Source organism: Ornithodoros turicata, chromosome 1, assembly GCF_037126465.1.
Source record: "Ornithodoros turicata isolate Travis chromosome 1, ASM3712646v1, whole genome shotgun sequence".
Classification (NCBI taxonomy): Eukaryota; Metazoa; Arthropoda; class Arachnida; order Ixodida; family Argasidae; genus Ornithodoros; species Ornithodoros turicata.
Genome location: NC_088201.1, coordinates 165,305,617 through 165,330,299, shown reverse-complemented (window position 1 = coordinate 165,330,299; position 24,683 = coordinate 165,305,617). Strand labels below are relative to the sequence as shown.

At 50.1% G+C, this 24,683-nt stretch overlaps 4 protein-coding genes and 15 non-coding genes across 19 annotated transcripts; 3 read left to right on the top strand and 16 right to left on the bottom strand.

The window, feature by feature from the left end:
- The first annotated feature begins 3,074 nt into the window (after positions 1-3,074).
- Positions 3,075-4,258, top strand: LOC135388832 (zinc finger protein 14-like). Its single transcript, XM_064618678.1, has 2 exons — positions 3,075-3,258; positions 4,107-4,258. The coding sequence occupies exons 1-2, from the start codon at positions 3,075-3,077 to the stop codon at positions 4,256-4,258; spliced, it is 336 nt and encodes a 111-aa protein (XP_064474748.1).
- Positions 4,259-4,894: 636 nt separating this feature from the next.
- Positions 4,895-6,394, top strand: LOC135388831 (zinc finger protein 664-like). Its single transcript, XM_064618665.1, has 2 exons — positions 4,895-5,006; positions 5,259-6,394. The coding sequence occupies exons 1-2, from the start codon at positions 4,895-4,897 to the stop codon at positions 6,392-6,394; spliced, it is 1,248 nt and encodes a 415-aa protein (XP_064474735.1).
- A 5,562-nt stretch (positions 6,395-11,956) lies between these two features.
- Positions 11,957-13,450, bottom strand: LOC135388823 (uncharacterized). Its single transcript, XM_064618652.1, has one exon. The coding sequence runs from the start codon at positions 13,448-13,450 to the stop codon at positions 11,957-11,959; it is 1,494 nt and encodes a 497-aa protein (XP_064474722.1).
- Positions 13,451-14,391: 941 nt separating this feature from the next.
- LOC135388815 (zinc finger protein 391-like) lies at positions 14,392-18,437 on the top strand. The gene is made up of 3 exons (XM_064618640.1): positions 14,392-14,503; positions 14,853-15,942; positions 18,245-18,437. The coding sequence occupies exons 1-3, from the start codon at positions 14,392-14,394 to the stop codon at positions 18,435-18,437; spliced, it is 1,395 nt and encodes a 464-aa protein (XP_064474710.1).
- A 1,348-nt stretch (positions 18,438-19,785) lies between these two features.
- Positions 19,786-19,858, bottom strand: Trnav-cac (transfer RNA valine (anticodon CAC)). Its single transcript has one exon. It is a non-coding gene; the product is annotated as a tRNA-Val (tRNA).
- A 234-nt stretch (positions 19,859-20,092) lies between these two features.
- Trnav-cac (transfer RNA valine (anticodon CAC)) lies at positions 20,093-20,165 on the bottom strand. The gene has a single exon. It is a non-coding gene; the product is annotated as a tRNA-Val (tRNA).
- Positions 20,166-20,397: 232 nt separating this feature from the next.
- Trnav-cac (transfer RNA valine (anticodon CAC)) lies at positions 20,398-20,470 on the bottom strand. The gene has a single exon. It is a non-coding gene; the product is annotated as a tRNA-Val (tRNA).
- A 232-nt stretch (positions 20,471-20,702) lies between these two features.
- Trnav-cac (transfer RNA valine (anticodon CAC)) lies at positions 20,703-20,775 on the bottom strand. Its single transcript has one exon. It is a non-coding gene; the product is annotated as a tRNA-Val (tRNA).
- Positions 20,776-21,007: 232 nt separating this feature from the next.
- On the bottom strand, positions 21,008-21,080 carry Trnav-cac (transfer RNA valine (anticodon CAC)). The gene has a single exon. It is a non-coding gene; the product is annotated as a tRNA-Val (tRNA).
- A 232-nt stretch (positions 21,081-21,312) lies between these two features.
- Positions 21,313-21,385, bottom strand: Trnav-cac (transfer RNA valine (anticodon CAC)). Its single transcript has one exon. It is a non-coding gene; the product is annotated as a tRNA-Val (tRNA).
- Positions 21,386-21,617: 232 nt separating this feature from the next.
- On the bottom strand, positions 21,618-21,690 carry Trnav-cac (transfer RNA valine (anticodon CAC)). Its single transcript has one exon. It is a non-coding gene; the product is annotated as a tRNA-Val (tRNA).
- A 232-nt stretch (positions 21,691-21,922) lies between these two features.
- Trnav-cac (transfer RNA valine (anticodon CAC)) lies at positions 21,923-21,995 on the bottom strand. Its single transcript has one exon. It is a non-coding gene; the product is annotated as a tRNA-Val (tRNA).
- Positions 21,996-22,227: 232 nt separating this feature from the next.
- Trnav-cac (transfer RNA valine (anticodon CAC)) lies at positions 22,228-22,300 on the bottom strand. Its single transcript has one exon. It is a non-coding gene; the product is annotated as a tRNA-Val (tRNA).
- A 232-nt stretch (positions 22,301-22,532) lies between these two features.
- On the bottom strand, positions 22,533-22,605 carry Trnav-cac (transfer RNA valine (anticodon CAC)). Its single transcript has one exon. It is a non-coding gene; the product is annotated as a tRNA-Val (tRNA).
- A 232-nt stretch (positions 22,606-22,837) lies between these two features.
- Trnav-cac (transfer RNA valine (anticodon CAC)) lies at positions 22,838-22,910 on the bottom strand. The gene has a single exon. It is a non-coding gene; the product is annotated as a tRNA-Val (tRNA).
- Positions 22,911-23,142: 232 nt separating this feature from the next.
- On the bottom strand, positions 23,143-23,215 carry Trnav-cac (transfer RNA valine (anticodon CAC)). Its single transcript has one exon. It is a non-coding gene; the product is annotated as a tRNA-Val (tRNA).
- A 232-nt stretch (positions 23,216-23,447) lies between these two features.
- Trnav-cac (transfer RNA valine (anticodon CAC)) lies at positions 23,448-23,520 on the bottom strand. The gene has a single exon. It is a non-coding gene; the product is annotated as a tRNA-Val (tRNA).
- Positions 23,521-23,752: 232 nt separating this feature from the next.
- Positions 23,753-23,825, bottom strand: Trnav-cac (transfer RNA valine (anticodon CAC)). The gene has a single exon. It is a non-coding gene; the product is annotated as a tRNA-Val (tRNA).
- A 232-nt stretch (positions 23,826-24,057) lies between these two features.
- Trnav-cac (transfer RNA valine (anticodon CAC)) lies at positions 24,058-24,130 on the bottom strand. Its single transcript has one exon. It is a non-coding gene; the product is annotated as a tRNA-Val (tRNA).
- Positions 24,131-24,683: the final 553 nt, after the last annotated feature.

Genomic DNA, 24,683 nt, shown 5'->3' with positions numbered 1-24,683 from the left:
CCGGAACGAAAAACGTTTCGGTTCGACACCCACGACGGACCTCAGCAGCGGGTACAACGCACTTGGGACAGAAGCTGTGCAAATGCTTTCAGTTCTGTTCTGTTGCATGTCCTCAGCCTGGAGACCTAAAACAGCACATGGTATTTTTCTTTTAGTTAGAAGGCGTAAAATATCTGTTGTGTCAGGAACTTGCGTCGTGGAATGCGCTGAAAGTTGTTATAATGATGCCGCAGGAGTGATCATTGGGAGACACTAGTGTGTGGTACCTGATATTAGAAATGCTGACCCCATTTTCGAGATTGCTACTTACACAGAGATGATGGCTTGTTCCTACAGCATCTCCTCATGACGTCACTGGATCCTTCTCCAGTTGAGTGTGATATCATTCGGTGCAGTGTTTGGCACCGCGGGTGCGATGTGGTGAAGGTACATTCAGAGTGTTCAGTGACATTTCATCCTCCTTTGAACCTTGCAGTCGCAGTTTCGTGAATTCTCAAAGTCAGAGAAGGAAAACGAGGCATCCCTGGTATGGAGATGAATATTTTGTGTCTTTTTTAAAGTGCAAGTCCTAGTAACTTGAACACATATTTGTGACGAGAGCCTTTCCCGCTGTCAGGATTAGAGCTAGTTTGTAATAAACATGCCATAACGATGTTCTCTGTCGCATTGTCCTCGAGGGCATGGGATTAAAGGTATGTTTATGACAGTTATAGCAGTGCTCAGGGCATATGCATTGAAACCAAGTTTACAGGATGGGGAAATCGTGTAGGTGATGCTTGAATTTGAGGTTTGCCTACATGAGCCCTGATCGGCGAATGTGTGCACACGGAGGTCCGCGAATTCTTTATGATGGCCATCACCTTCACGTTACATAGAATTATGCAACGTTGAGTGATGGGCAACAATGTGAAGTGATGTTGAGTAATGGAGAATGGTGTGATTTTAAGTGATGGGCAGTATTGTGATGTGATGTCTGATGTCAGATGATTGGGAGTGATGTTACATTGAGTTTGATGTTGGGCTATGACTAGGGATATGAATCTTCTGAATTTTGAATTGGCAATATCCAGCAGTTAAAAAATTGAGAGTTTTTGGATGTTTGGTGAGTTGAATAATATATAGCGAGTGGACTTTTCGGAGATGAAATGGAATTCTTTCGAAATGAAGGGCGTGTGATGGCTCAAAATAATAAGGGTGGAATGCCCAGTAATATTTTACCAATGTTGCCAGGCAACTTGTGATATTCGAACGAGACGTACACACTTCAGCAACGAAGCGAAAGCATATGCAGGTAAGCTGAGGCAGGACACCAATTTGTTTGCTTCACAATTGACCTTTCGACCTGCTGAGGTTTCAGAGGTGGGCGTGCTGGAATGGGTTCATATTCCTAAAAGGGTAGAATGCAGAAAACGACAGACGACATGGAAACTGTGCGGAAACTACCGCCCCTGCCCATCTGGACACAGGGCTCCCACTCCCGGGGCCTTCCGCAACCATTTGCCTCGCCGAAGGAAGTACGAAACAACCATTGAAATATGAGAAACAACAATTTATTACCATACGTGCAACCCTCCCTGTGATGCCGACGATCCGCGACCATCTTGAGGATCCCCGGGCAGTGCCCCAACGCAAACTCGCTCGTCTTTTGAAGGGTATCGATGTCAGCCTTCAGCGTTCCCTACCACTGCACGTGTCTGATATCAGCGGACGATTACCCGGAGGCGTAACTTCGGAGATCGGCTAAATCGGCCGCGAGATAAGTTACCTGTTTCAAACCCCACACTTCCCCGACCAAAATACTCGATGCCGCCACGGCACTGAAAACCAAAAGAGGTCCCAGGGTGCGATCACACATAAATCAGTCCTCATATTTTCAGTGGAGATCGTCCATCTCGTCGTTTGGGACATCGATTATAACGTCATTTCCTCTTGGCGGCTCTCCGTGTTGCTGCTCGATGTTTTGTAACATTTCCGGTCTGGGTCTTTGGATGATCGCAAGGGCTGCCACCACATCGGCATCTCAAAGCCCGGGCGGCCTCCGTGCTGGCGTGGTGAAGGGACCCTCATTGATGCGCTGATCGATGGATCTCAGGTACTCTGCAAGAGGGGCACTGGACTCGACGCTCCTTTTCTGAATATGGCACAACAGGGTCTGCCGAGTGTCTGTCGTCGAGCGTCACGCCACGAAGTGGAGGGGGGCGTGGGACTGAGGAGGGGTCCATGCCCCTAAGGCGCCATGGCTGGGATGCCCACCTGGACCAGCAGGCCTAGCACACTGGGTGGCCATTGTGAATGATCGTCCACGTCGCCCTTGAGGGACGTTGACGTGGTCCGACAGAACCTGCGGAAGACTGGGTAGAGTTCGCCTCTGGAGAGTTCCAACAGTTGGTGTCGGGACATGGTGGTGGGTGCCTCCTGCGGCATGAATTTGCTGGTTTTCGAGCTTGATGGGACGTCTAAAATGAAAATGAAAAGGTAATACAGGGAAGTGGCCAGAAGGAACCTCCCGGCGAAGACGGGTTGTCGTGCCCTCTGACGACTATGAAGTCGCGATTGTGTGAATGACAGCAAACTGGATGCCAGGGCGAGTCAGGAGCACTAGGTCCTAGTGTCCCACGTCTCGGTCACTACCTACGCAGCCTGCAAGGCCGCACAGTGTAGGCAGCATGGTATCAGTCGCGACTCCAGCTGCATCTTGGCGCTCAACCGAAATTTACCCCCGTCGAAAACGTACAATTCGGTTCTACAGCCTGATCCGGCGTAAACAGGGATGGTATTCAAGCTTTGGTAGGACGACGCCTTCTGTAGTACGAACTTTCTGTGCTGCCACTTCCCGGCAAGGGGAGTTAAGACTCGAAGATAGGGCTACGGGCGAAATCACTCACGGGTAGCTGGTGCGCCTCCATGCGCGTGAACTACAGTGGGGTCGGAATGGCCACACAACTGTTGTGGTCCCTGAACGAATTCTGCGCAGGTCCTTAGGGTGCTAGTACGCGTACGTAGCTTCACGTGAATATAGGATTTGTATTCCGGGAAGGGGAATTCGTTCGTGAACCACTGCTGAAAGTCATGCGATGAGGAATACTCGGCAACAGCTGAAGCTCGCGGTGGAAACTCCGATTATAGCAGAGGCGGAGCCAGCGCGATGTCGAGGCGGTGGTGCCTGCACTGCAGACGTCAACCTGTGCGGAGCTAAAGAAGAGACGCCATTGATACGTCGGACTGCCACGCGAGCCCTGGGGGCACTACTGCGACCAAGTCAGGCGTCCTTCTAGAGCAAGGCCGGGAAACTGCAAGTGTCCCTGCCTGCTCCAAAGTCATTGCCGCGTAGCAGCTCACAACTGACCGGGAGCGGGAAGCTCGTCGCGGAGAAAGAAACACTTGTTAACAACGCAGAAAACAACTTGCCGGCTTACACCACCAACATACGTGGCATATGGTACATGGGTACCCTACAAGCGAACGGACTCCGGCCCCACGTTGGGTGCCATTTGTGGGAAAACTACCGCCCCTGCCGAATTCGACACAGGTCTCCCACTCCCGGGGCCTTCCGCATCTGTTCGCCTTGCTGGAGGAAGTACGAAAGAACCATTCTAATAGCAGAGAAACAACAATATTATTACCATACCTGGATCCCTCCCTGTGAGGCCGACGATCCGTGACCAGCTCGAGGATCCCGCTAGAAGTGCCCCAACACGAACTCGCCCGTCTTTTTAGTGGTATCGATGCCAGTCTTAAGCGCCCCACCAACCACTACACGTGTATGATATGGGGGACGATAACCGGAGGGCATAACAGCGGAGATCAGCTGCACCGGCCGCGAGATAAGTCACTGTTTTCAAACCCCACACAACCAAGCCAATGGAGTATTAAGATTCTCACACAAAGTTAAAATTTACCTTTTGTTTTTATTCTTTTAAATTTCGCCCCAAAATCGGTCTGCGATTGTATTTAACTGCTGTAAGGTCACGAGAGAACACACATTAGTGAGGGGCCATACAAGTGCGATATCTGCCCTGCACAGTGCGGCCATAGCACGATCCTGAAGTATCAGAAGCGAAAACACACAGGCGAGAACCCCTGTAAATGTGATCTCTGTCCTGCAGAGTTCAGCCACAGCTCGAGCCTGTTATGCCACAAGCGGACACACAAGGGCGAGAAGCCCCATAAGTGCGATGCATGTACGGGAGAGTTCAACGAGAGGACGGGGCTGCGGCGTCACAGGCGAACTCACACGGGAGAGAAGCTCTATAAGTGAGATCTCTGTGCGGCAGAACTCATCTGTTGCTTGACCCTGTTGTGCCACAAGCAGACCCTCAGCAAATGTGACTTCTGTACTGCGGAGTTCACCCACAGCATGACAATGTGGTGTCAGACGCGGATACGCATGAGCGTGGGGCCCTACTTGCGCGATCTCTTTCAACAACTCAGGAGCAAGAACGTTGTTACTAAAGGTGGTAGTTGGCTAGGAGTATGCCATGTGGCGAAGTTCATTTCTAAGAGTGCGCTGTTCCATTGCATGTCGACTAAACGCTGTGGAGTAGCAGATTTTGTCCAACAGGGGCGATCGGGGATCTGCACTCTCAATGTTGACAGACAGCTGTCGGCATAGTGCCTGGGAAAAGGAATGCAATACTCTGAGCGAAGCTATTCAGTGACTGTCGTGATGGTAAATGCGGTCGGTGAAGGCTATCGTGAATGAATTCGCCGACCTATGTACTCTACCTCGTTGCTGGTGGTGATAAGGTAGATGGAAAGTAAATCTTGCGAAATTGAACATGTAAAGAGACAAACGCACACATACAAAAAAAGGCAGGAGAACACTGCTGTGATTAGTTCAAAACCCATCGCTAATTGACCCACGGACGAAGTGGGAGCGGCTCAGCCAGAGGGCATGCCGAACTCTTGCCTACAAGCGCCCAGCAACGGAGTCTTACCGACAAAATCCCCCGTCAAAGTTCCTGTTCCCCACGTTGTAGTGGCAGCTGACTACGCAACAACAAAAGGTACCAGTTGTTGTACCTAGTGGGTAGGAGCAGTAGTATAATCGGGGTGGGCTTTGGGGGTGCAACCCTCCTCAAGTTGTACCCCTACTATTGCATTTGGTAGAGGGAAAAGAGGGAATATCGTCTCCCACGTAAAGGTATTGTGGAACCCCTATTGTGTAAAGTGCTTTACTTTTGTGAGCGAATGTTACGTGTACGTTACTTGACTAGAAAATTGTCTACGCTCTCAATGCCCGATTTATGCGATTTCAGGAACAAAAGAAAGCAGAGGTGGGCTTCATATTGAGGGCGAGCCCAGAGACACTTGTGATCAAGCATCTTTGCGTTGCACCTCTTCAAATGCACAGTTTGAAAACAGCACAACAACTACTGAAGCACTATTCGATAGTTCCGCACTAATCTCTACCGACGGTCGACCCACTGAGCAACCTTCAGCCCAGAGCGAGAGTCAAGAGGTAGGCAAGTCATCAACATTTACCTGCCACACATGCTTTGCAACGTTCAGCAATCCATCAACGCTGCAAGTACATGCAAAGCGTTGCACAGGTGAAGGGTTGCACAAGGCTATGGTGCTCGCACTTGCATCCTCATCGAGTGCATACAAGTGCAATCTCTACCCTGCTGAGTCCAGCAACAGTATGTGCCAGCAACGTCACAGTCACACACTCACAATCAAGAAGCCCTACAAGTGCGATCACTGTAATGCAGAGTTCACGCGTAAGTCGAACCTGTTGCATCACAAGCGAAAGTATACGGGCGAGAAGCCCTATAAGTGCGACCTCTGTCCTGCAGAATTCAGCAAATTTACGACGCTGCGAGATCACAAGAGAACACATACGAACGAGAGGCCATACAACTGCGGTCTCTGTCCTGCGCGGTTCACCAACATCATGAGTCTGTCATATCACAAGAGAAAACACACGGACGACAATCCGTGTAAGTGCGATCTCAGAACTGCTGAGTTCGACCAGTGCACAAGCCCGTCATGTCACAAGCAAAAACACATGGTCGAGAAGCTCTACAAGTGCGATCTCTGTACTGCAGAGTTCACCCATAGGAGGGGCTTGTTGCTCCACAAGCGAAAACACACTGGGGAGAGGCCATATAAGTGCGATGCGTGTACTGCAGCATTCAGCTGTGGCTCGAGCCTGTCGCGCCACAAGCGGATACACACGGGCGAGGCGCCATACAAGTGTAATCTCTGCCCTGCAGAGTTCAACCGCAGGACGACACTGGTACGTCACAACCTCACACACACAGGAATAAAGCCGCACAAGTGCGATCTCTGCCCTGCAGCGTTCATCAATAGCACGAATCTGCAGTATCACAAGCGAAAACACAGGCGAGAAGCCCTAACCTCTGTTGTGCAGAGTTCACCTACAGCATGAAATTCAGGTGTCACAAGTGGACACACATAAGCGCGAGGGGCCCCACTAGTGCGATCTCTGTGTGGCAGGATTCAGCCACAGTGCAGACCATAGGTTTTACGAGCAGACACACATCGTCGAGAAGCTATGCAAGAGCGTTGGCTGTTGTGCAAACTTGAGTCATAGCATAAAACCTCCGGGGTTATTTGAAGTGTACCTGCATGCACGTGAATAAATGCCAGCTCTCTCCTGCAGAGTTCAGCCACAGCACAAACACATACCAGCCAGAGAACCTGCAGAGGACGAACCTCAAGAGTGGGCACAACACACTTGGGAGAGAATATGTGCAAGTGCTTTCAGTTCCGTCCTGTTGCTGTCCTCATCTTGGAGATCTAAAACAGCACGTGGTAATTTTCTTTTAGTTAGAAGGCGTAATTTATCTGTTGTGTCAGGAACTTGTGTCGTGGAATGCGTTGCAAGTTGTCATAATGATGTCGCAGGAGTTATCTAGTGTGTGAGATAACTAGAGATTAGAAGTGCTGACCTCGGTCCTCGAGAACGCTGCTTGCACAGTGATGATGGCTGGTCCCTACAACTACCCCTCTGCAACATGACGTCACTGGGTTCTTCTCCAGTTGAGTGTGATGTCATTCGGTGCAATGATTGGCCTCGCGTGTGCAATGTGGTGAAGCTGCATGCAGAGTGTTGGGTGACCTTTCATCTTCCCTTGAACCTTGCAGTCGCAGATTTTGAATGTTTTCCTGAAGAACTGAGAAGAAAAACGAAGCATTCCTGGTAGGGAGGTGAACATTTTTGTGTCTTTTTTTAAAGCGGAAATACCAGGAACTTGGACATCTATTTGTGACGCGATCGTTTCCCGCTGTCAGGATTAAAAACAAGTTTGTAATGAACAAGCCGTAATGATGATGTGTGGGATTAAGGGTATGTTTACGGCAGTTACAGCAGTTCTCAAGGTGTATGCATTGGAAACGAGGTTTACAGGATGGTGAAATTGCGTATGTGATGTTTGAATTTGTTTTTGCATACATGAGCCCTGATCGGCGAATGTGTGCACATGCAGGTAGGCGAATTCACTATGATGGCCATCACCGACATCATTTGCATTTACAATACATAATTGGCAATCACGTCACTCAGAATGATGCGACGTTGAGTGGTAGGCAACAATGTGATGTGATGTTGAGTAATGGACAATAATGGTGTGATATTAAATGATGCGCAATAATGTGATGTGATGTTACGTCTGATGTCGGATGATGGGGAATGATGTTAATTACATCAAATTTGATGTTGAATGGTAGGCTGTGACTAGGCATCTCACTTTTCCGAGTTTTGAATTGCCAAAATCCAGTGGGTAGAAAATTGGGGGTTTTCGAGTTTTCGAGTGTTTGGACGCATTGGACAACATATCAAGTACACTACTTCGAAATGAAAGGCATGTAATGACTCAAAATAATAAGGGCTGAACGTCCAATAATGTCATGTTGCCAAAGTTGCCAGGCCACTTGTGAGATTCAGGCGAGACCGATACACACTTCAGCAACGAAGCGAAAGCATGGTAAGCTAGCTGAGACAGGACGCTAATTTGATCCCTTCACAAGTTACCTTTCGGTCTGCTGAGATTTCAGATATAGGCGTGTTGGAATGGGTTCATAAAAAGGGAAGAACGCGGGAAACAACAGACGACATGGACGTGTCGCCTGTGGTGTTTTTGTGCTCTCCCCTCATTGGAATACGACCTTTGGATGTTCAGAAACAATTTGTGTACCACGCCACTGCCTGGCGTTTTTTTAAAATCTCGATAATTACCCAGTAAGTGTAGGCTCACCTGAAAAGCAGGAAATGCTATCATATAAAATTAAAGAGTAGGTTCCTCCCACAGAAGAATTGTATGCCTGTCTTGCGTTACATAAAGGGACGGCCCAGTGCCCTCGATATGATTGCCCTCTGTTTAAAATGGGATACTGCGACTTTACCCGACAAAGGACGTCACAGTTATGAAATAAACATATTAAATTGAGAACAATAACGCACCATACCGCGATCTGTGTTGGCAACAATAACAAGTGCAATAACAACCTCCTATGTCGCCCCGCGGGAATGTCCGTTTTTGGATGCAGAAGTCGTCTGCTTTTGTTCGCGTTAGTGCAGCTGTGTGAACGACAACTTTCAGAAGTGACTCTGGACCATAGGAACTCTCGTACATTTTCTTTCAGTTCTCAAGCGAATGGCGCGTATTTTAAGTGGCCTACTTGCTGGTTTCAGACAATCGTGCCAATCCTCGGAGACAATTTAAAAGCCGCAGACCAACCACGCCCACAAATCCCCTGTCGTTCAAAATTGGTGCGGGCAGTCACATTCCTGCTTCCTGCAAATAATATTTTAGGCGCTCGTCCGATCACTCCCCGTTGCACACTTATCAATGATCAATGTGCAGCGGAGAGCAACCAAACATGTGTGCTACGAAATGTTAATCAATGATCATGTTTCAAAATGAAGCGTCACTGACAATGTACATGGAGGAGCGCGTGTTCATTTAAATGCTGCATCCAGTTCTCCTGGAAAGAAACTTCTGCTTCCCCATTTTTGGTAGTCCCAGATTTAATGCGCATTGTCCTGTGGGGACATAGGTCTGTAGCTGCATCTCTTACGTTGTTTCGAGCGTCTCCATTTCGAGAACAACTGGGGCTTCTGGGGTTCAGCCTTAGGTCAGTCAACGGATGACATACCCGCTGGACGATGTCATACGTGACATTCAATGAGAGTAGAGTGCAGGCTTCGTCGTCTATTACTTCATGATTGGACAAGTTCCTCGAGAACGACTTCGTTATTCTGAATGGAACTTTAACGGCTACATGTGTACAGTACTCATGAATACATTTTTGGCTAAGTTTAAGAATCGCCCCTGTCACTACGAAACGGTCCCTTTAATGCAAGAAGAAAAAAAGAAAGAAAAAGCCCGGCATCGGGAAAGTGGCGCCCCCATCTCCCGGCAGTGTCGCCGCAACAGCCCTCTCCCGCGAGTACGGTAGGGCCGCCGCGACAGAGTTGACCCCCACGTATAGCTGTGCGTGACTATCCCGTGTCTGGGGAAAAGAGGATCTTGGTGGTTGAGTGGATCCAGAGGCTGTTTTGGAACCTTCTAGGCCTCTCTGGGAAAGCGACACACCACTTTGGCCCCCTACTTCCCATAGACGGGCGGTCCTAGAAGGCCCAGCCAGGAATATTCAGCTAGTCGCCATGCCTCTTTTCATTTCTTTTTTTTTTCTCTCTCTCTCTCCTGCCGCCCACTTCTTCCTGTTTTCACCTTCTTTGGCGGCAAGGGTCACCCTTGGGCAGTACTTCTTCCTGTAGAGAACTGCACTCGGGCATAGTGCAGAGGCAGTGTTAACGTGTGGGACACGTTCCCTCGTTTGGCTCCATGGTGGGTGGCACACCTGCTGCACCGAAGCACTTCCTCCATACTTTATGGATGGCACACGCTAAAAAAAAACCTGATCGGCTCTACAAAAGGCACCGCACCGAAGTTCAAACATTACAGTTCTTCAATTCCACTGCAGAACCATGGTTTCCGAAGATCCTCGCCCTTCAGGCTGAACATCAGTCTCAAAACCACAAGGCAGTCTCTCTCCCTTTCTCATTGCTAAAACCCTTGAACAAGTCATAGGTAAAGTATACAATGCAAAAAAATGAGAACCGGTGACATCCACATTGAGGGACAGAGCAGGCAGCAGAGCTCAGCACTGTTGTCGCTAAAGCAAATTGGTGATATTCCAGTTTCAGTAACTGCGCACCGCACGCTCAACACAATCGGAGGTGTTATTTCTAGTGAGGAGTTACTGCAGTGCTCCGAGACAGATCGAGGAGGGTTTAAAAGACCAAGGGGGTGATCAGTGCCAAACGGATATCCATCCGCAGGGACGACAAGGAAATACCTACCGGACACGTCATATTATCGTTCCAGTTGCACACGCTCCGCACAGAAACAAGGCTGGGTATGTAAACTGTCACGTCCGACCCTACATACCCATTCCGCGTCGATGTTTCAAGTGCCAGAGATTTGGCCACCATTCCCAAGTGTGCCGTGGACACCTGATATATGCCCCAAGTGGGCAGGTGACGGCAATGACCATACTCCAGAGTCATGTAAGAGCACTTTCCGTTGTGTCAACTGCGTAGAGAACCACCCATCCTGTTCAAGAAGCTGCCCACGCTTTAGCGATGAAAAAGAAATCTTAAGTATTAAGTCTGTACAGCAGCTGACATACAAAGCAGCGAAAACACAACTGGAGTTTCAGAAAAGAGGATATTTCTCTGAAGCGGTGCGCCAGGGAGGAGCATCACTCAGAGTATCCGTGGGGACCCAAACTTGTGGGTCTCGTTGTGGCTCTTCGTTCCTATCGGCCATACGAAGCTTCCACAAACAGCACATGGCAACAAGAAGAACGATATCGTATCTCACATTTTCGCCGGGGCGCAATGGGAGGAAGCGGATAGTATGAGGATTAAGTGAAAGACGGCGCTTAAGGACTTTGTACTGTAAGTCATCCCAAAAGAATAAATCTTCTGTGCAGTCCAGAAAAAGGTGATTGACAGTTTCGGGCGTATTGCAAAATCTGCAATTCACGGACCACGGAACATAGAATTCCTTCTGTTGAAGCCAAGCTTTCACGGGCAGTGTGGACGTGTGTCATTTAAAGAAAAATGACTTCAAGTTGGGCTTGACCGGCATCATCTTGACTCTGCACAAGACATCCGTGCCGTGCCATCCGGAGGGGATTTGGCGGTAGATGGGTACAGGAAACAGTACATCGAGAAGATGAGCTACCAACGTTTTACTTGGCGACAGAAAAGAGGTACTCTAAGCTGAATTTAGCTTTGAGGAAGCCGGCATAACGGATCAAGGTATAGATCAAATAGTAGGGACGACATGGGACAGCCTTGTCGTACTGAAGCTCGAAGGGGCACTGGCGCGCTAAGAGTGCCGTTAATTACCAGGCTCGTTGCAACCCGTTCATAGCACAACTTGATTCGGCTTACGAACTTGTCTCCCATATTGACGTAATGCAAGAGCGAAAACAAATAGTCGTGACACACCCGATCAAAAGCCTTAGAGAGGTCCACTTGCAGCATGGCTACATGACTTCCTTCAAGTCGACACCAGTCTAGAACAACATGGATGTTTGTCTGTATGGTCCTGTTCCTGATTGCGCATGTCTGATGATCACCAACAAGTTGTGTCACTACAAGCTGGAGCCTGGCAGCAAGTACTTTGGCATACACTTTATAGTCCACATTACAGAGTGTGATAGGCCGATAATCACCTTGGGTAACCGTGTCTCCGCCACTTTTTTGGGTATGAGCACAGTATGGGACCTTCGAAAACTGTGCGAGAAGATCCCGTTAGTCTCAGCTTCCGCGTAGACGCATTGTAGACTGGGCTGTGAGGGAAGAACGAGGCGCCCGCTCTGCTTCCGAGAGGAAAAAGGTTTAATGAACCAAAAACCGAAAAGCACAATGGCGAACCTCGGCCCGTGACCACGAGACCCGCCTCGACCTCCTTTAATCCGCAACACCATCCCCGGCCGCGGGTGACGAGACGTCTGCTTCCAAACGGCAAAGCCTTTGAACTGGACGGGTTATGGTAGTGCCGCTTGCGAGACGTACTGAACATGCCCGCACTAACCCATCTCTCCCTCGTATCAACTTCGCTATGCGTCCGAGCTTCCAAAAAGGGGGACGAACATTATCTTCCTGAAGCACCACCACATCCCCTTTCTTGAAACGACTTTGGGTAGGAGACGCAGTCACGTGGGCAGACCTCAGCTGCAGAAGGTACTCGTATCTCCAGCGCTTCCAGAAGAGTTCCTTCGCCTTCAGCATTTCTCTGAAGTTGTGCCGGAGGCCCTCCGCGTCAGGCTGTGAGATGGCAGCGTGTTCGCCCGGTAGAGAGATGGCTCGTTTGCCTATCAGAAAGTGGCTTGGCGTGAGGGGTACGAGTTCCTCGACATCAGATGCGACGTGGGTTAATGGGCGGGAATTTACGAGAGCTTCCACCTCGCATAGGGCTGTAGTTAGTTGCTCGAAAGTAAGGCGGCTTCTACCGAGACATCGCCTTAGAGCAGCCTTCACGGTGCCGATGAGGCGTTCCCACCATCCGCCCCACCAAGGTGCTCGCTCGACGATGAACCGCCACTGTATACGGTGCTGAGTTGCAAAATCTTGTACTTCAGCTGTGGTGGGCGCAGACAAGATGGCTGCGCACTTGTGAAACGTTCGGGCGTTGTCTGAATAGACCAGGGTGGGCACACCACGTCTTGAAACGAAGCGACGGAAGGCCAGTAGAAAGTCTACAGCGTTCATAGAAGATGCGAGCTCTAGGTGGATGGCTCGGGTGACGCCACACGAGAAAAGGACGATGTATGCTTTTCCTGATGCGGCGTTCGTGATGAACAGCGGTCCTGCGAAATCCAGACCAACTACCGAGAAGGGGTTGGCCTCTGTGATTCTCTCGCGGGGGAGGGGGGCCGTTGGAACGCTAGCGAGTTCGGCGCGCTGCCGGCGGCAGCTGAGGCAGGAGTGTAGGACGCGACGAACCGTCTGGCGTGCCCGGAGGACCCAAAATCGGTTCCTGACTTGGGTGATAGTATCTTGTACTCCGGCGTGCAGGGCTTGTCGGTGAGCGTCGAGTATTACGAGATGCGTAAAGTGATGCTTCGATGGCAGAAGAATGGGGTGCTTTATGGCGTCGACCACGTTCAGTTGATGAAGACGGCCGCCGACGCGCATGATGCCGTTGGCGTCCAAAAACGGTTGGAACGCATGTAGGGACGATGATGGTTTGACGACGTTTCCTTTGCTGAGAGCGGGAACCTCATGGGGGAAAGCCTCAGCCTGCACGCGACGGATCCAAAAGTTCTCAACATGCGTGATTTCCTCAAGTGTGAGTGGACCAGACACGGATGGTCTCGCAGATCTAGCGTTGTTCGCAAATCTCAGCATCCAGGCGGTGACCCGAAGGAGCCTGGATAACGTCCCGTAGTCCGTGATCTCCATCCATTCTTCAATTGCGACGACTGCCAAAACGGAGGCATGTTTGACCACAGCTGGACATTCACTTGCTGGAGAGGCTCTGTCATCGGTTAATCGAATCCCTGGTTGGCAAAGCTGGTTTTCTATACTCACGAAGGTGCCAAACGACGATGAGAGCCAGCCGGGACCTGTCCACCACAATCTGCAGCACTTCAGAGTGGTAGCGGATACGCCCCGAGTGAGAGTGCCGAATCCCGAGAGTTCAACGAGAGAGATGCATGTACGGGAGAGTTCAACGAGAGGACGGGGCTGCGGCGTCACAGGCGAACCCACACGGGAGAGAAGCCCTATAAGTGAGATCTCTGTGCGCCAGAACTCATCTGCTGCTTGACCCTGTTGTGCCACAAGCAGACACACAGCAAATGTGACTTCTGTCCTGCGGAGTTCACCCACAGCATGACATTGTGGTGTCAGACGCGGATACGCATGAGCGTGGGGCCCTACTTGCGCGGTCTCTTTCAACAACTCAGGAGCAAGAACGTTGTTACTAAGGGTGGTAGTTGGCTAGGAGTATGCCATGTGGCGAAGTTCATTTCTAAGAGTGCGCTGTTCCACTGCATGTCGACTAAACGCTGTGGAGTAGCAGATTTTGTCCAAAGGGGCGATCGGCACTCTCAATGTTGACAGACAGCTGTCGGCATCGTGCCTGGGAAAAGGAATGCAATACTCTGAGCGAAGCTATTCAGTGACTGTCGTGATGGTGAATGCGGTCGGTGAAGGCCATCGTGAATGAATTCGCCGACCTATGTACTCTACCTCGTTGCTGGTGGTGATAAGGTAGATGGAAAGTAAATGTTCTCAAGTTGAACATGTAAACCGACAAACAGGAGAACACTGCTGTGATTAGTTGAAAACCCGTCGCTAATTGACCCACGGACGAAGTGGGAGCGGCTTGGCCAGAGGGCATGCCGAACTGTTGCCTACAAGCGCCCAGCAACGGAGTCTTACCGACAAAGTCCCCTGTCAAAGTTCTTGTTCCCCACGTTGTAGTGGCAGCTGAGTACGCAACAACAAAAGGTACCAGTTGTTGTACCTAGTGGGTTGTTCTCCGTGTTGCCATCCATCCTCATCCTGGTAGCATGTCTACCTGAGTACCCGTGTGATGCGAGAGGAATTTGCCTCCTCTCCCCACGGGAAATTTGTAGGAGCAGTAGTATAATCAGGGTGGGCTTTGGGGGTGCAACCCTCCTCAAGTTGTACCCCTACTATTGCATTTGGTAGAGGGAAAAGAGGGAATATCGTCTCCCACGTAAAGGTTTCGTGGAACCCCTATTGTGTAAAAAAACTTTTGTGAGCGAATGTTACGTGTACGTTACTTGACTAGAAAATTGTCTACGCTCTCAATGCCCGATTTATGCGATTTCAGGAACAAAAGAAAGCAGAGGTGGGCTTCATATTGAGGGCGAGCCCAGAGACACTTGTGATCAAGCATCTTCGCGTTGCACCTCTTCAAATGCACAGTTTGAAATCAGCACAACTACTACTGAAGCACTATTCGATGGTTCCGCACTAATCACTACCGACGGTCGACCCACTGAGCAACCTTCAGCCCAGAGCGAGAGTCAAGAGGTAGGCAAGTCATCAACATTTACCTGCCACACATGCTTTGCAACGTTCAGCAATCCATCAACGCTGCAAGTACATGCAAAGCGTTGCACAGGTGAAGGGTTGCACAAGGCTATGGTGCTCGCACTTGCATCCTTATCGAGTGCACACAAGTGCAATCTCTACCCTGCTGAGTCCAGCAATAGTATGTGCCTGCAGAGTCACAGTCACACACTCACAATCAAGAAGCCCTACAAGTGCGATCACTGTAATGCACAGTTCACCCGTAAGTCGAACCTGTTGCATCACAAGCGAAAGTATACGGGCGAGAAGCCCTATAAGTGCGACCTCTGTCCTGCAGAGTTCAGCAAGTTTGCAACGCTGCGAGATCACAAGAGAACACATACGAACGAGAGGCCATACAAGTGCGATCTCTGTCCTGCGCGGTTCACCAACATCATGAGTCTGTCATATCACAAGAGGAAACACACGGACGACAATCCGTGTAAGTGCGATCTCAGTACTGCCGAGTTCGGCCAGTGCACAAACCCATCGTGCCACAAGCGAAAACACATCGTCGAGAAGCTCTACAAGTGCGATCTCTGTACTGCGGAGTTGACCTCTAGGAGGGGCTTGTTGCTCCACAAGCGAAAACACACTGGGGAGAGGCCACATAAGTGCGATGTGTGTACTGTAGCATTCAGCTGTGGCTCGAGCCTGTCGCGCCACAAGCGGATACACACGGGCGAGACGCCATACAAGTGTAATCTCTGCCCTGCAGAGTTCAACCGCAGGACGACACTGGTACGTCACAACCTCACACACACAGGAATAAAGCCGCACAAGTGCGATCTCTGCCCTGCAGCGTTCATCAATAGCACGAATCTGCAGTATCACAAGCGAAAACACAGGCGAGAAACCCTAACCTCTGTTGCGCAGAGTTCACCTACAGCATGTAATTCAGGTGTCACAAGTGGACACACATGAGCGCGAGGGGCCCCACTAGTGCGATCTTTGTGCGGCAGGATTGAGCCACAGTGCGGACCATAGGTTTTACGAGCAGACACACATGGTCGAGAAGCTATGCAAGAGCGTTGGCTGTTGTGCAAGCTTGAGTCATAGCATAAGACCTCCAGGGTTACCTGAAGAGAACCTCCAGGGTTACCAGACACTAGTGTGTGGTACCTGAGATTAGAAATGCTGACCTCATTTTCAAGATTGCTACTTGCACAGAGATGATGGCTTTTTCCTACATCTTCTCCTTATGACATCACTGGATCCTTCTCCAATTGAGTGTGATATCATTCGGTGCAGTGTTTGGCCTCGCGGGTGCGATGTGGTGAAGGTGCATGCAGAGTGTTCAGTGACATTTCATCTTCCCTTGAACCGTACAGTCGCAGATTTGTGAATGTTTCCGTTAGAAGTCAGAGAAGGAAAACTAGGCATCCCTGGTACGGAGATGAATATTTTTGTGTCTTTTTCAAAGTGCAAGTCCCAGTAACTTGAACACCTATTTGTGACGAGAGCCTTTCCCGCTGTCAGGATTAAGAGCTAGTTTGTAATGAACAAGGCCTCTGTCCTGGCGCGGTGAGGGGACCCTCGTCGATGCACTGACCGATGGATCTCAGGTACTCCACAAGAGGGGCACTGGACTCGACGCACCTCTTCTGAATATGGCAAAACAGGGCCTGCCGAGTGTCTGTCGTCAAGCGTCACGCCGTGAAGGATTGTGGGACCGAGGAGGGGTGCATGCCCCGAACGGGCCATGGCTGGGATGCCCACGTAGACCGGGAGGTCCAGGAGAATGGGTGGCCGTTGTGAATGATCATCCACGTCGCTCTTGAGTAACGTTGACGCGGTGCGACAGAACCTGCGGAAGGCTGGGTAGAGTTCGCCTCCGGAGAGTTCCAATGGTTGGTGTCAGGACGTGGTGGTAGGGGCCGCATGCGGCGAGAATTTGCTGGTTTTCGAACTTGCTGGGACGCCTAACATGAAAAAGTAAAGTAATACAGGAAAGGTGCCAGAAGGAACCTCCCGGCAAAGAGGGGTTGTCTAGCCCTCTAACGACTACGAAGTCGCTGTCCTGTGAATGACAGCAAACTGGATGCCAGGCCGAGTCAGGAGCACTAGGTCCTAGTGAGTGATGTTTTCGTGACTACCTACACAGCAGGCAAGGCCGCACAGTGTAAGCAGCATGGTATCAGTCGAGACTCCAGCTGCATGTCGATGCTCAACCAAAATTAACCCCTGTCGAACGCGTACAGTTCAGTTCTGCCGCCTGATCCGGCGTAAACATGGATGCGGTATTCGAGCTTTGCTAGTACGACGCCTTGTGTAGTACGAACTTCCTGCGCTGCCACTTCCCGGCAAGGGGAGTGAAGACTCGAAGATAGGGGGAGGGGGAGGATGACAGATAGCCAGTGCGTCTCGGTGCACGAGAATTACAGTGGGGCCGGAACGAATTCTGCGCGGGCCCTTCGGGTGCTCGTACGCCTACGCAGCTTCATGAGAATATAAGCTTTGTACTCTGGGAAGGGGAATTCGTTCGTGAACCGCTGCTGAAAGTCGTGAAGTTCGTGAACCGTTGCTCAGAGTCGCTGCAGGCGTCCTTCTAGAGCAAGGCCGGGAAACGGCAAGCGCCCCTCTCTTGCTCCATAGTCACCGCCCCGTAGCAGCTTACAACTAACTTGGAGCGGGGAGCTGGTCGCGGAGAAGAAACATGAAAGAAACACTTGTTAACAACGCAGAAAACAACTTGCGGGCTTACACCACCAACATACGTGGCATATGGTACATGAGTACCCTCCAAGCGAACGGACTCGGGCCCCACCTTGGGCGCCATTTGTGGGAAAACTACCTCCCCCGCCCAACTGGACACACAGGGCTCACACTCCCAGGCCCTTCCGCATCCATTTGCCTAGCCAGAGGAAGCATGAAACAGTCATTCAAACTAGCAGAAAAGCAACAATTTATTATTACCATACGTGCATCCCTCCCTGTGATGCCGACGATGAGCGACCTGGACGTCGCAAGGTTGGACCAGGCTCGACAGTACAACCGTGGACGTCGGAACCTCACCTACAGCGTCAGTCGCCTCGTCCTTCGACGGACTCACCCGCTAAGTGATGCGTCACGAGGCTTTGCAGCTTTACTCGCAGATAGGTGGGATGGTCCCTTCGAGGTAAGTGCGTGCTCCTCTGGCCTCACTTACAGGCTTCGTCGCTGCGACACCGGCGAAGAGACTGGGCCAGTTCACATCTCGGACCTGAAGTCTTACCATCTCCGAGACCCGGACGGAGAGGAGGCCGATTTGCAACCTGCCTCCCTCCAGGACCTGGACCCGGATCCCGTTCCCGTACCTGCGTCCAGCCGCTACGACTTGCATCCCCGCAGGCGGCGCACGTAGCTGCCACTACCTCCATCGCTAAGCATAGTGCTTGTGATTTAGTGCTTTATTAGTGTGATTTCTGTTCCACAGTTTTCCGCTATCTGTTTTAGGGGGACGCCTTCTCAGGAACCCACGGTTTGAGGCTGCCTTCTTACCGTTTCCCTTTTACCTCTCGCAGATGCAACGTCTCCCGCAGTCAGCACCAAGGCGTCGGACATGGGATACCTCGGGTTCCCGCGCTTCCTCTGGCCCTCCGCCCTTTCGCTTCCGCCGTCGCGAAGGCTCGACTCGTGCTCCCCGTCTTCAGGACCAGCCTTTGCGGACTCATCCTCAACAGCACTCCGTCACCACCTGGACGGTGGTGGCAAATGGCCACCCATCTCCTGGGCTTCACGTTCACGCTGGCAAAGCCAGCCTCGACCACTCAGAGGCGACGACCTCTCCAAAACACCAACCCCGTTCAAAGGTCTCACGCTGTCGGAGCGCCACCCGTCGGACACCCTACAACCTCTAACGCAGGAAGAGAGACGGCTGTTATGTCCACTTTGCCTGGTTCCGGAACTTCACAGAAACACGCATCGCCGAGGCTCCCTCCACGCAGCTCGCACCGAAGCGGCGCGTACTGCCACAGATGTAGGTGCCGCCCTGGCGACGCTCAGACGACTGAGGCCGGACCTCCTCACAGAGTCCGGAACCATGAAGACCGGTCAACCCAGTCCTGCTTTCTGCGGCGCCTCCGTCGGACAGAAAGTGGTGCCCCAAGCTTCAGAGGACGCTATCCTCGACGCTTCCGACGACCTGATGGACCTTTAAGGAGGGGGGAGTTGTGGCGTGGTTCCGCAGCAGAAGCCTGGATGGCAGCACCGGTGGGAACCGGCTGTGATCAGAGGGCGTTCCCGTTCGGGATACAGCATAAAATGCGGTGCAGGAAGGGAAAACGGGGTTCGTGGCATTATTGTCGGCTGCACTGTTGGCTCTCTTTCCTCAGGTGAATAAACCACGTTGTTGCATTGAAGTTATGTGTGTGCCGCTTGTTCCTTTGCGCGCGGAACGGATGGGCTGACGCCCCGAGGTTGTGGGATCGTAGGTTTCCACAGTGTGAAGCACACGTGATCACCACAACACCACGGAAACGGTGTAATACTACCTGCCACACGTCTTAGGACGGTTCTTTTCATCTCCGAGGAAAGCTAATCAATGAGAGTTGGTTCCATTTGCTAACGATACGTATCCCACGTGGCTTATACAGGAGGAACCACGTGTGAATGGTTGTGTTTATTCTCACACGAGCAGATTTTTTCTTTCATTCCCTAGGTATGCGTCGAACGAAACTACCCGCGCAAGGACAAAAACACTACTGCGTACCTGTTTCCGCTCGGGATCGAACCGAGGACCTTGTGCGTGTGAAGCACACGTGATAACCACTACACCACGGAAACGATTTAATACTACCTGCCACATGGTCTTAGGACAGTTCTTTTCATCTCCGAGGAAAGCTAATGAATGAGAGTTGGTTCCATTTGCTAACGATACGTATCCCTCGTGGCTTATACAGGAGGAACCACGTGTGAATGGTTGTGTTTATTCTCACACGAGCAGATTTTTTTCTTTCATTCCCTAGGTATGCGTCGAACGAAAATACCCGCGCAAGGACAAAAACACTACTGCGTACCTGTTTGCGCCCGGAATCCAACCGAGGACCTTGTGCGTGTGAAGCACACGTGATAACCACTACACCACGGAAACGATTTAATACTACCTGCCACATGTCTTAGGACAGTTCTTTTCATCTCCGAGGAAAGCTAATCAATGAGAGTTGGTTCCATTTGCTAACGATACGTATCCCACGTGGCTTATACAGGAGGAACCACGTGTGAATGGTTGTGTTTATTCTCACACGAGCAGATTTTTTCTTTCATTCCCTAGGTATGCGTCGAACGAAGATACCCGCGCAAGGACAAAAACACTACTGCGTACCTGTTTGCGCCCGGAATCCAACCGAGGACCTTGTGCGTGTGAAGCACACGTGATAACCACTACACCACGGAAACGATTTAATACTATCTGCCACATGTCTTAGGACAGTTCTTTTCATCTCCGAGGAAAGCTAATCAACGAGAGTTGGTTCCATTTGCTAACGATACGTATCCCACGTGGCTTATACAGGAGGAACCACGTGTGAATGGTTGTGTTTATTCTCACACGAGCAGATTTTTTCTTTCATTCCCTAGGTATGCGTCGAACGAAAATACCCGCGCAAGGACAAAAACACTACTGCGTACCTGTTTGCGCCCGGAATCCAACCGAGGACCTTGTGCGTGTGAAGCACACGTGATAACCACTACACCACGGAAACGATTTAATACTATCTGCCACATGTCTTAGGACAGTTCTTTTCATCTCCGAGGAAAGCTAATCAACGAGAGTTGGTTCCATTTGCTAACGATACGTATCCCACGTGGCTTATACAGGAGGAACCACGTGTGAATGGTTGTGTTTATTCTCAAACGAGCAGATTTTTTCTGTCATTCCCTAGGTATGCGTCGAACGAAACTACCCGCGCAAGGACAAAGACACTACTGCGTACCTGTTTCCGCTCGGGATCGAACCGAGGACCTTGTGCGTGTGAAGCACACGTGATAACCACTACACCACGGAAACGATTGAATACTACCTGCCACATGTCTTAGGACAGTTCTTTTCATCTCCGAGGAAAGCTAATCAATGAGAGTTGGTTCCATTTGCTAACGATACGTATCCCACGTGGCTTATACAGGAGGAACCACGTGTGAATGGTTGTGTTTATTCTCACACGAGCAGATTTTTTCTTTCATTCCCTAGGTATGCGTCGAACGAAACTACCCGCGCAAGGACAAAAACACTACTGCGTACCTGTTTGCGCCCGGAATCCAACCGAGGACCTTGTGCGTGTGAAGCACACGTGATAACCACTACACCACGGAAACGATTTAATACTACCTGCCACATGTCTTAGGACAGTTCTTTTCATCTCCGAGGAAAGCTAATCAATGAGAGTTGGTTCCATTTGCTAACGATACGTATCCCACGTGGCTTATACAGGAGGAACCACGTGTGAATGGTTGTGTTTATTCTCACACGAGCAGATTTTTTCTTTCATTCCCTAGGTATGCGTCGAACGAAACTACCCGCGCAAGGACAAAAACACTACTGCGTACCTGTTTCCGCTCGGGATCGAACCGAGGACCTTGTGCGTGTGAAGCACACGTGATAACCACTACACCACGGAAACGATTGAATACTACCTGCCACATGTCTTAGGACAGTTCTTTTCATCTCCGAGGAAAGCTAATCAATGAGAGTTGGTTCCATTTGCTAACGATACGTATCCCACGTGGCTTATACAGGAGGAACCACGTGTGAATGGTTGTGTTTATTCTCACACGAGCAGATTTTTTCTTTCATTCCCTAGGTATGCGTCGAACGAAACTACCCGCGCAAGGACAAAAACACTACTGCGTACCTGTTTCCGCTCGGGATCGAACCGAGGACCTTGTGCGTGTGAAGCACACGTGATAACCACTACACCACGGAAACGATTGAATACTACCTGCCACATGTCTTAGGACAGTTCTTTTCATCTCCGAGGAAAGCTAATCAATGAGAGTTGGTTCCATTTGCTAACGATACGTATCCCACGTGGCTTATACAGGAGGAACCACGTGTGAATGGTTGTGTTTATTCTCACACGAGCAGATTTTTTCTTTCATTCCCTAGGTATGCGTCGAACGAAACTACCCGCGCAAGGACAAAAACACTACTGCGTACCTGTTTCCGCTCGGGATCGAACCGAGGACCTTGTGCGTGTGAAGCACACGTGATAACCACTACACCACGGAAACGATGTAAGACTACCTGCCACATGTCTTAGGACAGTTCTTTTCATCTCCGAGGAAAGCTAATCAATGAGAGTTGGTTCCATTTGCTAACGATACGTATCCCACGTGGCTTATACAGGAGGAACCACGTGTGAATGGTTGTGTTTATTCTCACACGAGCAGATTTTTTCTTTCATTCCCTAGGTATGCGTCGAACGAAAATACCCGCGCAAGGACAAAAACACTACTGCGTACCTGTTTGCGCCCGGAATCCAACCGAGGACCTTGTGCGTGTGAAGCACACGTGATAACCACTACACCACGGAAACGATTTAATACTATCTGCCACATGTCTTAGGACAGTTCTTTTCATCTCCGAGGAAAGCTAATCAACGAGAGTTGGTTCCATTTGCTAACGATACGTATCCCACGTGGCTTATACAGGAGGAACCACGTGTGAATGGTTGTGTTTATTCTCACACGAGCAGATTTTTTCTTTCATTCCCTAGGTATGCGTCGAACGAAAATACCCGCGCAAGGACAAAAACACTACTGCGTACCTGTTTGCGCCCGGAATCCAACCGAGGACCTTGTGCGTGTGAAGCACACGTGATAACCACTACACCACGGAAACGATTTAATACTATCTGCCACATGTCTTAGGACAGTTCTTTTCATCTCCGAGGAAAGCTAATCAACGAGAGTTGGTTCCATTTGCTAACGATACGTATCCCACGTGGCTTATACAGGAGGAACCACGTGTGAATGGTTGTGTTTATTCTCACACGAGCAGATTTTTTCTTTCATTCCCTAGGTATGCGTCGAACGAAACTACCCGCGCAAGGACAAAAACACTACTGCGTACCTGTTTCCGCTCGGGATCGAACCGAGGACCTTGTGCGTGTGAAGCACACGTGATAACCACTACACCACGGAAACGATGTAAGACTACCTGCCACATGTCTTAGGACAGTTCTTTTCATCTCCGAGGAAAGCTAATCAATGAGAGTTGGTTCCATTTGCTAACGATACGTATCCCACGTGGCTTATACAGGAGGAACCACGTGTGAATGGTTGTGTTTATTCTCACACGAGCAGATTTTTTCTTTCATTCCCTAGGTATGCGTCGAACGAAACTACCCGCGCAAGGACAAAAACACTACTGCGTACCTGTTTCCGCTCGGGAGCGAACCGAGGACCTTGTGCGTGTGAAGCACACGTGATAACCACTACACCACGGAAACGATTTAATACTATCTGCCACATGTCTTAGGACAGTTCTTTTCATCTCCGAGGAAAGCTAATCAATGAGAGTTGGTTCCATTTGCTAACGATACGTATCCCACGTGGCTTATACAGGAGGAACCACGTGTGAATGGTTGTGTTTATTCTCAAACGAGCAGATTTTTTCTGTCATTCCCTAGGTATGCGTCGAACGAAACTACCCGCGCAAGGACAAAAACACTACTGCGTACCTGTTTCCGCTCGGGATCGAACCGAGGACCTTGTGCGTGTGAAGCACACGTGATAACCACTACACCACGGAAACGATTGAATACTACCTGCCACATGTCTTAGGACAGTTCTTTTCATCTCCGAGGAAAGCTAATCAATGAGAGTTGGTTCCATTTGCTAACGATACGTATCCCACGTGGCTTATACAGGAGGAACCACGTGTGAATGGTTGTGTTTATTCTCACACGAGCAGATTTTTCCTTTCATTCCCTAGGTATGCGTCGAACGAAACTACCCGCGCAAGGACAAAAACACTACTGCGTACCTGTTTCCGCTCGGGATCGAACCGAGGACCTTGTGCGTGTGAAGCACACGTGATAACCACTACACCACGGAAACGATTTAATACTATCTGCCACATGTCTTAGGACAGTTCTTTTCATCTCCGAGGAAAGCTAATCAATGAGAGTGAGTGAGTGATTGAAGTTTTTCTGGCGCATGAGCGACTAGGGCTATTATGCGCCAAGACAATGATAAAATGTTATCTATTTAAAAAAGGGAATAATTCAGTTAAAATTTAGTTTAAAGGTACTTGATGCAACCAACATCGTTTAAAAAATTGTATACACAATTAAAAGTAACCAGGGGCTCATCACCCAGCAAAAGTGCGGGATGGAAGGGAATGTGATATTTGTAAAAGGCGGGAAAGTGGCGGCGACGGTGAGCTTCGTGCAGTGGGCACATTATCAGAATATGCAAAACAGAAAGCGGTTCCCTGCAAGGCACACACAGGGGTGGATCCTCCTCCCGTAAAAGGAATCCGTGTGTCAGGTAGGTGTGGCCAATACGTAACCGAGCTGACAGAATTTCGTGAAGGCGGTTACTGAAAGCATGTGTGGGCTTGCCTATGTCATGTTTGATTAGATGAAGTTTATTAGTGTTCTGTGTGTTC

What these genes read in the sequence shown, in the direction of transcription:
- LOC135388831 (XM_064618665.1), top strand. Translation starts at nt 4,895, where the DNA reads ATGCCGAACTCTTGCCTACAAGCGCCCAGCAACGGAGTCTTACCGACA. An exon ending in TGACTACGCAACAACAAAAG is followed by an intron (nt 5,007 to 5,258) that starts GTACCAGTTGTT and finishes ATGCGATTTCAG; the next exon opens with GAACAAAAGAAAGCAGAGGT.
- LOC135388815 (XM_064618640.1), top strand. Translation starts at nt 14,392, where the DNA reads ATGCCGAACTGTTGCCTACAAGCGCCCAGCAACGGAGTCTTACCGACA. An exon ending in TGAGTACGCAACAACAAAAG is followed by an intron (nt 14,504 to 14,852) that starts GTACCAGTTGTT and finishes ATGCGATTTCAG; the next exon opens with GAACAAAAGAAAGCAGAGGT. An exon ending in TATCACAAGCGAAAACACAG is followed by an intron (nt 15,943 to 18,244) that starts GCGAGAAACCCT and finishes CCTCACTTACAG; the next exon opens with GCTTCGTCGCTGCGACACCG.
- LOC135388832 (XM_064618678.1), top strand. Translation starts at nt 3,075, where the DNA reads ATGAGGAATACTCGGCAACAGCTGAAGCTCGCGGTGGAAACTCCGATT. An exon ending in GGGGGCACTACTGCGACCAA is followed by an intron (nt 3,259 to 4,106) that starts GTCAGGCGTCCT and finishes TCTGTCCTGCAG; the next exon opens with AGTTCAGCCACAGCTCGAGC.
- LOC135388823 (XM_064618652.1), bottom strand. Translation starts at nt 13,450, where the DNA reads ATGGAGATCACGGACTACGGGACGTTATCCAGGCTCCTTCGGGTCACC.